At 55.4% G+C, this 11,069-nt stretch overlaps 1 protein-coding gene and 1 long non-coding RNA gene across 3 annotated transcripts; one reads left to right on the forward strand and one right to left on the reverse strand.

Moving 5' to 3' along the window:
* Positions 1-3,024: 3,024 nt before the first annotated feature.
* Ppm1j (protein phosphatase, Mg2+/Mn2+ dependent, 1J) lies at positions 3,025-8,234 on the reverse strand. The gene is made up of 10 exons (XM_005388968.2): positions 7,856-8,234; positions 6,435-6,549; positions 5,647-5,934; positions 5,277-5,389; positions 4,962-5,046; positions 4,286-4,404; positions 4,022-4,085; positions 3,764-3,871; positions 3,474-3,625; positions 3,025-3,327 (listed from the first exon to the last, which is right to left on the reverse strand). The coding sequence occupies exons 1-10, from the start codon at positions 8,176-8,178 to the stop codon at positions 3,180-3,182; spliced, it is 1,515 nt and encodes a 504-aa protein (XP_005389025.1). The 5' UTR covers positions 8,179-8,234; the 3' UTR covers positions 3,025-3,179.
* LOC102006276 lies at positions 8,001-10,614 on the forward strand. 2 transcript variants are annotated; one of them, XR_261702.2, is made up of 5 exons: positions 8,001-8,093; positions 8,467-8,653; positions 8,855-8,938; positions 9,140-9,382; positions 9,835-10,614. It is a non-coding gene; the product is annotated as an uncharacterized LOC102006276 (long non-coding RNA). The 2 variants fall into 2 exon arrangements; XR_001234853.1 differs by lacking the exon at positions 9,835-10,614 and having other exon boundaries at positions 9,140-9,549.
* Positions 10,615-11,069: the final 455 nt, after the last annotated feature.

The following is an 11,069-nucleotide window of genomic DNA, read 5'->3' on the forward strand; positions in this document are numbered from 1 at the left end:
GCCCCGCCCCGGCCCCGGCCCCTGTCCCTGGCGGCCGCGGTCGGGGTGCGGGCCCCCGGCTGCAGAGTCTCCCAGAGCCGCCCGGATTGCGAACGAGGGCGCGCTGAGCTGGGCGGAGAGACCCCAGAGGACTCAGCTTCTGCCCGCCTTCCAGCCCCCAGGGGCGGACCGGCGTCGGGAAAGTTGAGGCGCTCGGGGTGGGGTCAGGAAGGCGCGCTGCTGCCCCCTGGTGACCAAGCAGCCACCGGCTCCCCCTGCACCAGGGCCTTCTCGGGAGGAGGGAGTGGGAAATTGGGGCGCAGAAGATGCCCAAAGTCTGCTCCTAGAATCATTGAGGAGCAAGCTCAGCCCAGTCATCCCTGGTTTAGGAGACCTTTCAGTACCTGCAGACCCGAACCATTCGGCCGCACGGTCCCCTTCCTTCTCCCGCCTGGAATTGCCATTTGTCCAGTTCCTACCTACTCAAAGAGAGCTGGAAATTCTTCCGGAACTCCTGCTGGAAAATCAGCTTCCACTCCTATTGTACTGTGCCGTTAGGGACTTACCCGGGTCTGGCATGTTGCAGTTATTTACCCACACGTGTATCTCTTACTTGTGAGACAGCTGAGGAGGTGGACAGAGGAGGAAGTCTACCAACATTTTATTGGATTGTGCAGGGTACATCATGTAGCTCAACCTTTTACTACTACTCATCACAGAGCTTTTGTCTGTAAGGAAAATGAGCCTCAGAGAAGTAGCTTAGCAAATGTTTGTGATTTGTGACATCAAGAATTCCTAAGCAGGCCGGGGATATAGCTCACCGGCGTAAGCGCTTGCCTGGCAAGCCTGAGGTCATGAGTTCAATTCCCGGTACCAAAAAAAAAAAAAAGATTTAAAAAAGAATTCGCAAGCCTGTGTGGCCCCAACGCTGGTGTGTCCTGAGACACTGCTCCCCACTATATAGCAGTCTGTGGCACATGGTAGGCTTTCACAGATACTTGCGGAATGAATGCATACTGGAAGTCAGACCCTAAAGATCTGAAGCACAACCCACACATTTGATAAATGAGGAAACTGAGGTCCAGAGCAGTTTGGTCTCCAGGCCACTTAATTCACTCAAGCACTTTTGTGAACAACGAGCTATGTGCCACAGTTATTCCTGCTTTTAAAATAATTTACAGGCTAAATGAGGAATATAGATAATTTCAAGATATCTAACACTTACTGGACCCTTGTTATGTGGCCCTCTTATGGATAACTCTAATCCAGGAGGAAATCACCATTTGGAGGCACGTCTAGGCTGGGTATCCTACAGGTGACGTCCTTCATACAGGACAGGTGACATGATCAAGACTAGGTGAAGAGTAGATTTTAAGTAAGCTGGAGCTACTCCAGGCCCACTGGGTTATGGGCACCCCAGGAGGGTGGTGTGACGGTAGATGAGGCTGGAGAAGGAAGCAGCTGGATCACAAAGGTCCTCCTATGCCATGCCCAGGTGCTGAATGTCAATTTTGTTCTCAGTGTAATAAGGAGCCACCAAAGTCGGGAAGCTGACTTACTAAAGAGTTAAGGTGGGATAATGAGGGGAAGGATAAGTGGACAAATATGAAATATTTTAATTAATATATTTAATAAATTTTTAAATATTTATATATTTAAATATTTAGATATGTATTTAAATCTTTATTTTGTTTTTGTTTTTGGTTTTTTTTTTTTTGGTTTTTCTCCAGTACTGGGAACCGAACTCACGACCTTGCGCTTGCCAGGCAGGCGCTTTGCCGCTGAGCTAAATCCCCAGCCCCTTAAATATTTAAAAGATATATATAGCTATACATAGATATATATATTTATCTTTTAAATATATATCTTTTAAAACCTAGTTGGGTATGGTGGCACATGGCTGTAATGCCATCATTCTGGAGGTTGAAGCTGAGGCCAACCTGGGCTCCATCTGAAAGTCTGTCTCAAGCAAACACACACATTTAAATACACCAGGATGGTAAAGCCCACTACACACATAGGCCATAAGGTCTACACTGTCATGCATGCAGCCTGTTGTCATTCTGTAGCACAAGACTATTTAGTGATTGTTTAGGAAGAAACGAAAGCCAAGGGTGACCAACTCCAGGATTTCTAATTTGAGCAGCCAGGCTAGCGCCCGCTGAGAGAATGAAGCAGGAGAAACATTCACAAGGGAAATGGCAAATGCATGTTGAGCTGCGCTGAGCTGAAGCACGAGTGGGCTGCCTAGGAAATGTTGAGATGACTGTGACGTGTGGATCTATAAGGTATGATCAAAATATACAGTGAATGTTTACAATTTTTTATTTAAAATTACAATGAAAGACACCTGGCCATTTATCACACTCAAAATACCCCCTCACTTTGAACACTCTTATCTTTGAAGCAATTCTGGAAGTCCCCTTTGTGAGCGAGTGTCTTTCGCTGGGCTGTCATGGCTGCCTCAATGTCCTGAACTGATTCAAAACATTTACTTTTCAGGATCATTTTTGATTTTGGAGAAGGGTCAGACAGTGCAAGATGCCGGATCCCATGAACAGGGTGGCTGAGGACACACTGTAATGTGTTTACTCGCCTGCTTTTCACCGGACGGCGCTCACTAGCAGCACTGATTGTATTTTTGATCACACCTCGTAAAAACACTCATGAAAAGAAGACCTCCAGAGCTGCTTCAGAAATGGCAAGAAAAATGGGATGTTTGTTCCAACTAAGGGGGGGGAGTACTTTGAGGGCGATTAACGGCAATGTATCCTTACTGTAATAAATTTTAAACATTTAAACATTCACCACATATTGTGATCCTACCCTGCTAAGGTCAGGAAGTCTAGGCAGCAAACACCAACTTGGAAGGCGTCGATGGGCGGAAGCCACAGGCGTGGATGGGGACTCTCAGTCTGAGCGCGCTGACGGGAAGAGGGGGGGCAGAGGGAAGAACCCGGAGAACCACAGTTTGAGAGCTGCTGTGGTGCTCTTTCCCTACCCTCTCCCCTTTCAGTCTCTAATCAAAGCAAAGAAAGACACACATCTTTATCCATCTGGTTTATTTGCCAATTGCTATAATTCTGGTTCTACTGACCTCCCCCTGTCTGTTAGATTGTCACTAAGGAAGGGTCAAGGAGACAAGTTCAGAATTTGGGCTGGGAAAGGGGAAGGCGGTGGGACAGCTGCAGCTGAGCCCCTCAGGAGTAACTGCCTGGCCCTCCCAGGGGGATGACGAAGACCGAGATGTCATCCCCGGAACCCAGCTTGTTGTTGGGAAGACGCCAGCCTCGGTCCCGTGGGGTGCCCCGGGCCCCCAGGACCAGAGCTTGGGCCAGAGCTGTGTACCTGCCAGGAGCACACAGGTACACTTATGCACCCACGTGTGTGGGGGAGACAGAGCCACAGGCCCACACGCGGGGCTGCAAGCGGGGCTCCCTCTGCCCCTTCCTTCACCACGCCATGCCCTCACCGCCTTGCCGTGCAACCCCTACCTGCTCGGGTCGTTGGGCTCATAGGCGGACAGCACCCTGTCCACTGTGCTGGCCACCTCACAGTCACTGGTGACGTCCCACAGCCCATCTGTTCCCAGCACTAGCACGTCATCTGGGCAGTGCTCATACTGTGTCAGGTCGTACACGCGCACCTGGCGGGGAAGATGGCGGGGAGAGCCCAGGTGTGGGGCTTGTGGGACAAAGCTCCGGATAAAGGGATCCTGGATGAAAGGCAGCCCAAGACCCCAGAGGAAGGAAGGTGTAGTTAAGGAGGACCCCATAGAGCTCACCTCAGGGAAGCAGGAGAGGAAGGGCTTGATGGGCAAGGTAGAACCGCAGACCTTAAGGTTGTGGTCTCCTAGTCCCCGAGTCACCCCAATGGTGGCCATCACTCTGGCCTGAGGGAAACAAGGAGGGTGCTGCTGTTTAGTCCTCTCCAAGACCCTCCGAAACCACAGAGCCCTCCTGCCCCTACCCACAGATACCACCTCCACCTCCCTAGAGCAGTGGGTTCTTCTGCCCTCTCCCACCTCTACCATGGAGTTTACCTTTTTGCCCTCCCCACACACCAGAGGAAACCTGAGATCCTCCAGCTCGATCCTTTTGTAGGCCCTGGGGAGGGGGATACAGGAGGCGTCATCCAGGCATGGAAGCCCCTGTCACCTTAGGAGCTGCTCACCCTCACGCAAACTCTTAGAAGGATCATGTCCCCCAACGCCCAGCCTGGCCCAGCCTCCAGTTCCCACCTTGCTGCTAGTGAGGGATTGGCTATGTTGCCATGGAAACAGCCCCAGCTCTGAGGGAAGTGTTACCAGCCAGTCATGTTCTGGTCCCTGTACAGCATCCTCTGGCCCAGTTCCTTGGGCTGAATTCTTCGGGGAAACTCGAGGTGGGTGAATTCACTGCCCAGCAGCTCTGGTTTCAGAAAGCCCTAGGGTAGAAAATAGCCAGACAGACCAGAAGGCCAGGAGGCATGATGCTCACAGCACACCCTGGGACAATGCACAGATGCTATTAATTATAGGCCCTTAAAGAAAGGTTACATTGTTGCGCACTACTCCAATATTAACCTAAATTAACTTGTTTACGCCTCCCAACAGCTCATGGGGCAGGAACTGCTGATGTACAGACAGGTTAAGGAAATTGTCAAAAGTCACAGCAAAGTACGCAAACCAGATTAGTGATTAAGCACTAAGCCATCCCACCTTCCAAGGCCTCTGCTGCTCCCTCCCCCAACTTCTGACTACTTCCTTCCTCGGCTGGGGCCACAGTGGGAACACAAAGCCAGCCCAGGCTCCTTCCTGCTGCCTGATGCCACCAGCTCAGCCAGTCTTGGACGCCTTAGTCCGCACAGCTGCCTTCCCAGGAGACGCCCATTAGGAAGCTTTCTGAGTGTGTGGTGGGGTGTGAGAGCGCTCGTGGACAGAGGGTGCAGAAAGGCACAAGGCCCAGTAAAGGCTGGGAGCAGGGAGTCTGGTTCCTACTCACAAGCAACTGAAGACGCTGGCGCTCAGTCTCCGGGGTAAACTCCCGGGACATTGGAATGACTTCACCATTTCGGACAATGATGGCTCTGCCCAGAGAGAGAAAATGCCTGGCTTTTCTCAGTCCCCTTCACGGAGAATTCCAGAAAGACCAGGCCCTCCCCATAATGACCCCTGGGATTCCTAACCCAGGCCCCATCTTTCCTCAACTCATGGCTAGGCTTCATAGTTACCTCCCCCTAACTTTGATCTTTAACCTCCACCACCTCACTCTTCCACCCTCCCCCACAGCTACTTTCAACACCCTGTTCCCCCATACCTGCTGTCGCCCGCATTGGCCACATACACCTTGCCTAGCAGGTACACCACAACCAGGGCACAGCAGCCCCCCTCCATGTGGTGGCCACGCCGCTCTTGGGCCATCTGCTCATCCTGCCGAGTGAGAAAGCGTCAAAGGGCGTGGAAGAAGCGCCTCTGGGCACGGAGTCACCCTCCCCACTGCCACCTGCAGAAATTACCTGGCCCAGCCAGGCCACATTGTGCCTTCTCCCTGCTCTCAAAAGCAAGCTCTGCTCGGGCTCTCAGAGGTGTTGTGGGTTCTCAGCGTTACCACCTCAGGCCACCTGACTGCTACACAGTTGACCAGAGCTGTCTGCCTAGCAGGCCCTTGGCCCAGGCCACCCACTCACCATGAGCTGGAAGGCATTCTCAATGGCCCCTATGACCAGGCTGTCATGGGTTACTTCCTTCTGCAAAGACCAGCAGGGCTGAGGACCAACCAAGTGACAGGGATCTGAGGAACCTGGGGTCCCAGGGGTAGATGGGAGGCAAAGAGGAGGTGGTGAGGGGTCCTGGAGTATTTCTACTAGGTCCTTTAGCTGCTCCTGGATGTGTCGATGCAATAGCCTAGAGGCCATTTCAGCAGCTCCTCCACCTGCATGTCCATCAAACAGGCCCCAGTAGTAGAAGCAGAGCCCCTGGTGGAGGAAAAGTTGGAGGTAAGCCTGTGTGTGTGTGTGTGTGTGTGTGTGTGTGTGTGTGTGTGCACATGCACATGCATGCACACATGTGTTGCAGGAAGAACTCTATAAGCATCCATATAAACATCAGCAGTCTGAACTTGGTATTAAAGGCAAATTAGATTTATTCATTTATTCACCTAAGGCCTCTTATATGTCAAAAGAAAGGAAAATCTCAAGGAAGCCAAAGTCAGAGGATGAAAGATGCAAAAATCAACAATGGTGATTAATTAAATCACCCATAAAGACACAAGCAGTTTAAGTGGAAAAGTAAACACTCACGCTGAGTCGAATCTAACAAATTAATCTCGGGTAAGGGTTCCATGGCAGAGGCAGAAAGCTAGGGGGTTAGAAGGAGCTCTTTTCCACATATTTCAGATATAAAACTGGCGGCCTGAAATCCCCGGGAAGAGGTGTCCCCGGGTCTCCAGAAGCTAGGAAAGTGGGTGAGGGCTTACCTGGCCTTGGCTAGGCTCTGTAGGGGCCCCTGAAACACTCCTGCGGCCTCCCACATACACCACTTCACAGCAAGCCTGGTCCTCATTGTGCCGGCTCTTGCCAGCGTTGATGACCCTGCCAGCCAGAGTAACCACATCAGGTTGGACACTAGATCAGGTCCTGGAATAACCCCACCTTAGACACACATCCTTTCCTGCCTGCTGGCCAAGCTGAGAAAGGTCACAGCCACGAGGGATCCAGGACAGAGGGAAGAGCCGGGTGGCCCTCAAGGAGTGCTGTCTCGGGGGCAGGCCCCTCCACCTCCCAGAGAGACTGCCTGCCTCAGCATCCTCATCTCTGGCAAGGGAGGCCTCCCCAGTGCTGCTGCTGAAGGAGGTGTCATGGGGGGCAAGACGATTTACCTTGTGGGCTGTCCCTTCCTTGCTAGGTAGGAGCCTATATCCCACTCCCAACTCAATCAGCTCTCCCAATACTTTGTCCCCAGCACCAGACTCAGGGCACACCTTACCCCAAAAACGACCCAGAGAAAGTTTCTGGTTCTTTGGCAGAGAGGAAGTGCTCCAGCCCAGATCAGGAAAGAGGAATTGAAAAAGAGCAGGAGTGTGGGCCCACCTGGAGCGGGCAGAAGCCACACAACCACGAACTCCTCCCACTTGGGAAGCTAAAGGAGATGGTGTCCAGGCCACGGGGCCACCAGACACCTCCCTCCATGCCCTCAGTGCCCCCTTTTCCGTCAGTGCCCAGCTTTCTCGGCACGTATAAGGACACGTAGCCTGGGAGCAAGCGGTTGTCTCCGGCCGGCCGGATGGGCAAGGGTCTACTTCTCCCCCGGCGCGCGTCGGGCGGCACAGGAGCGTCCGAAGGGGACTCTCCCGCTGCCGTGGGCGGCCGCCTCCCCCGCCCCGGGAGGACAGCAGCCTCTTGGTGTCGCGGGCTATTTCTGGGTCTGGAGGGGGAGGGGAACGGTAAGAGGGACAGAGAACTGGGGCGCTGGGGCCATGAAGCCGGTGAGCGAGTCCTTCCAACCGCTACCTCCCGGGAAGCAGCACCCCCGCCCCCCGCTCCCGCTCGCGCTCCTCCTTCCCCTCCCCCCTGAGCCCTAAACTGCCGGCCAGGACCGAGAACCGGCAACTCATTCTCGGCGCGGCCTCCGGGGGCCTCGGGGACGGAACAGGGTCCCGAGGCGGCGAGGGTGGGTGAGGGTGGTCCGCAAGCTGCAAGGTCCTGAAGAAGGTGATTCGGGCTGCAGCCGAACGGGCAGAGCCGGGAGGGGGTGCGGGCCGGAGCCCAGAGGATCGCAAAGGTCCTGGGGAAGGGGGGTCCTGGCAGCTGCACGGCGCGGGGTCGCACCCCAGCCCGGGACGCTCAAAGGGCAGGGGCAGGAGTCCCGTCCCGGTCTGGGTGCCCCGGGGGCGCTCACTCGGCGTAGCCCGTGCTCCAGGGCAGGCGGCGGCCCGTGTCCGGAGGGCTCTGCACAGCCCGGCCCGCGTGGTCGTCGGCGCGTCGCAGCCCCCCGGGGCTCAGCTGCAGGAAGGTCGGTCTGCAGAAGCTCGCTCGAGCCTCTGTGGTCTTCGCGGGCGCCCCGCTCCTGCTCCCGGGCCTCGCTGGAGGGCTTTTGGGCGCTTCTGGAGAGGCGGCGGGCTCCGCGGTCGCGCTGGGTAAGTCCGAGGATTTGGGGCTCGGAGGCGGAGCGCCCCCGGAGCTCACCAGGTGCGCCAAGGCCGAGCGCACCCGGTTTAGCATGCTGTCTCCCTGCCCCGCCCTCGTCCGCCCCGCCCCCACCAGGCCCCGCCCACAGACAGGCCCCGCCCCCGGCCCGAGTGGGCGGCGCTTCCCGGCCTTCGGCTCCGGACCCGCGACGCCGGAGCCGGACAGAAGTCTCCCAGGCTCTGCGCCACCCTGAGAAGGACCCCGCCCGCTTTTGGCCTTTCCCCCTTCCCATTTCGGCCTCGTCTTGCCCCTTTTTCTCGAGGCAAGAAGGGTCTGTTGTGGGAAGGGGCAGAGAAAAGGAAACTTTCATTTGTGCTGTAGGTTAGACATCAGCTAGAACTTCCCCATTGTGAGGGCGGACGACGCGGCGAGCGGGTCTGCAGGGCCTTGGAGCTGATGGCTTCAGAGCGGAACCGCAGCTCCGGGCCCCTGGGTGCGAAGCACCTGGTGTGATCACACCTCCGGCTGGGGCCGAGGAGAAGAGAGGCGAGAGGAGAAGAGAGCCGGGGTGTGTGTGTGTGTGTGTGTGTGGTGGGGGTAGGTAACTAAGCCGGCCTGAAGGCGCTGCTCCCTCTGAAGGCCACCTTCACATCGAGGCTGTTACTGACACCCCACTTGCTCAGAGCCGTGCCCCTCCCCCACCAAGTTAGCAAGGATGGACCGCCTCTAACCGAGTGAGCAAGCACAGCGTATGCACTCTTTATTGCAGGAGCACACTGGGCCTTACAAAGCATGCTCCATACCTTAGCGACCTATACCGCACACCAACCCTTCAAGTATACCCATTTTACAGGTAAGGCACCCCTGGACTCTCCTGCCATTTTACCTCTCTTGCCCCAAGAAGTCACACGGCCAATGAAAGCTTCATACTCATCTGTTCCTGACACTCAAACTCAGTTCCGATGTACCAACCGCGCTGTTCTCTCGGGGTGGGTGGGAAGGAGAAGATGGCAGGGAGAAGAATGGGGTTACTGGCTTCCCACCCTCCTACTAGGGCCCAGGCTGAGAGGGTGTCGGGATGCTGAGCAAGTTCTTCGGCTACCACCAGAGGGAGACAGAGGCCAGCCCAAGCGCCCCCGGTGGGCTGCCAGAGGTCTCTGCCTTCTCCCCCTGCGGCAGCTGGTACTGATCTGACACAAGACAAGCTACTGCCCTCAACATGGTATCGGGAAGTTGATCATGGGCCCCCAGAGACAACGACCTAACCCACAGTTCAAATGAGGCCAAGGCCCATAATGTAAGTTGGGGTAGCCACTGGGGACCCCTGGCACCCATGGTTGGTGCTCCACCTCTAAGCACTGGCTGCTTCCTGACTGACCCCACGGTTTCCCTGGCTAAACGGTGCCCCTAGAAGAGCCGGCTTTCCTGGCAGCTTCCGAATAAAAATCCCTCAATGGTCCTTCAGCTTTGTAGACTTGCTGTAATTATGCCCAGCTTTGAGCAGAAAGAGTCAGAACAAAGTCACAAGAGGAAAAAAAAAAAAAACAGACCCAAAGACACACAGAACAGCAAAGGCAGACAGGGACAAAGAACACATTGCTACTGTGGGCGTGTCCCCCATTTGGGAAAAATGGGCCAGCTCTGATGAACGGCATAACATCAGTGGCAAGCCAAAGACTGAGGAAAAAATATATAACTCCCGGTTATTTTTACTATTCAGTCATGGACAGTTTACTTTCTACTTCGCAGAGTCACCCATCTCCTTATTCCCTGGTCTTCACACCCGCCATGGTGTGGCTGAAAGAGTGGGTTACAGAGCTGGGGCCTGGAGACCCCCTGGCTCCAGCACCAGAAGCTCACCAGAGAAGGTGACAGCTCCCCTGGGCTCCAAACAGCCCTCCACCCCCAGCCAAACCCTAGGGCTCTTGTCTCCTGGAGCTTCTCACCTGTTCCTGGCACCATCACACCTACTCCATCCTGACAGCCCCAGCTCTGGAGAGGAGGTCATCACCTCTATGCGTCCTGGAGGCCTCAGAGGATGAGAGGGGAAGGGCACATTGTGGGATCCTTATTTTGGCTGAGCTCTGACCAAGACTGCTCGGTGTCTGCCCTTGACAGGCGCGCAAGGCTGGGCCAGGGAGCTTCAAGACTGGCTCCTTAATCCCAGGCCACCTGCAGTGGCTCAGGCGCCAGAGTGCGGTTCTTCCCCGTTCCCTGTCTTCCGCATTATCCCAGCCCCATGGCTCCCTGCACAAAAAGACAAGCCCCTCCAGTGAAGAGCGAATGTACAAAAATCTCTGCCTCTCACATCCAAAATATAACCCTATAAAGAATTGTGCAATTGCAATTATATCACAATTATTCTGTTGAAGAAATGAGGTCCCAGAGTGTGGTTCCCAAGTGCAGATTCAGACCCGCCATCCACAGGGACCGTTCACCCGCCTAAGCAGCCCTCCTGCCTGGTGCCCTACCCTCGGGCCCCCTGGTCCTCCCTGCCCCGGGGGCGGTGCTCCTTGGGTGGTGGTACGGTATTTACTAGTCCCTCCTGAACATCAATCTAGGAGAGACCTGCACAACCATGGGGATGTTCTGCCTGGCTCGGCCCGATGCACTACAGAGTCTAGCTCCCTGTGGCCTGAGCGCTTTAAAATAGCACTCGAATGCTAACGGAGAAACTGAACCTTTAGAGTTTAGATTTAAATATAAATAGCGTGCCCCTAGTGCCTAACCGAAATGGGCAGTTCTGTTCAGAATGTGCCAAGCTCAAAACCCCTGCGGGTCAGGGCAGTGAGCCCACCCTCTCAACCCTGGCAGCACCACCACTCCTCCCTCCCTTCAGCCACAGGACCCGGGACACCTGTCCGGACTGGAGGGTTTGCAAGGACCTCCAACCCGGGAGTCGCCCCGGCCTGCACCGGCGAGCGGTCCTCCCCGGCCCAATCTGCGGGGCCCTGCGCCGCCAGGGGCCGCTGCGTGCCAGCTGA

The sequence above is a fragment of the Chinchilla lanigera genome, unplaced genomic scaffold, assembly GCF_000276665.1.
Source record: "Chinchilla lanigera isolate Chin_1 unplaced genomic scaffold, ChiLan1.0 scaffold00034, whole genome shotgun sequence".
In the NCBI taxonomy this organism is placed as follows: Eukaryota; Metazoa; Chordata; class Mammalia; order Rodentia; family Chinchillidae; genus Chinchilla; species Chinchilla lanigera.

Coding starts and splice junctions, on each gene's coding strand:
- Ppm1j (XM_005388968.2), bottom strand. CDS start 8,178: ATGCTAAACCGGGTGCGCTCGGCCTTGGCGCACCTGGTGAGCTCCGGG. Junction 4,405..4,961: donor GCCAGCGTCTTCAGTTGCTT/GTGAGTAGGAAC, acceptor TTTCTACCCTAG/GGCTTTCTGAAACCAGAGCT. Junction 4,086..4,285: donor GACCAGAACATGACTGGCTG/GTAACACTTCCC, acceptor CCCCCTCCCCAG/GGCCTACAAAAGGATCGAGC.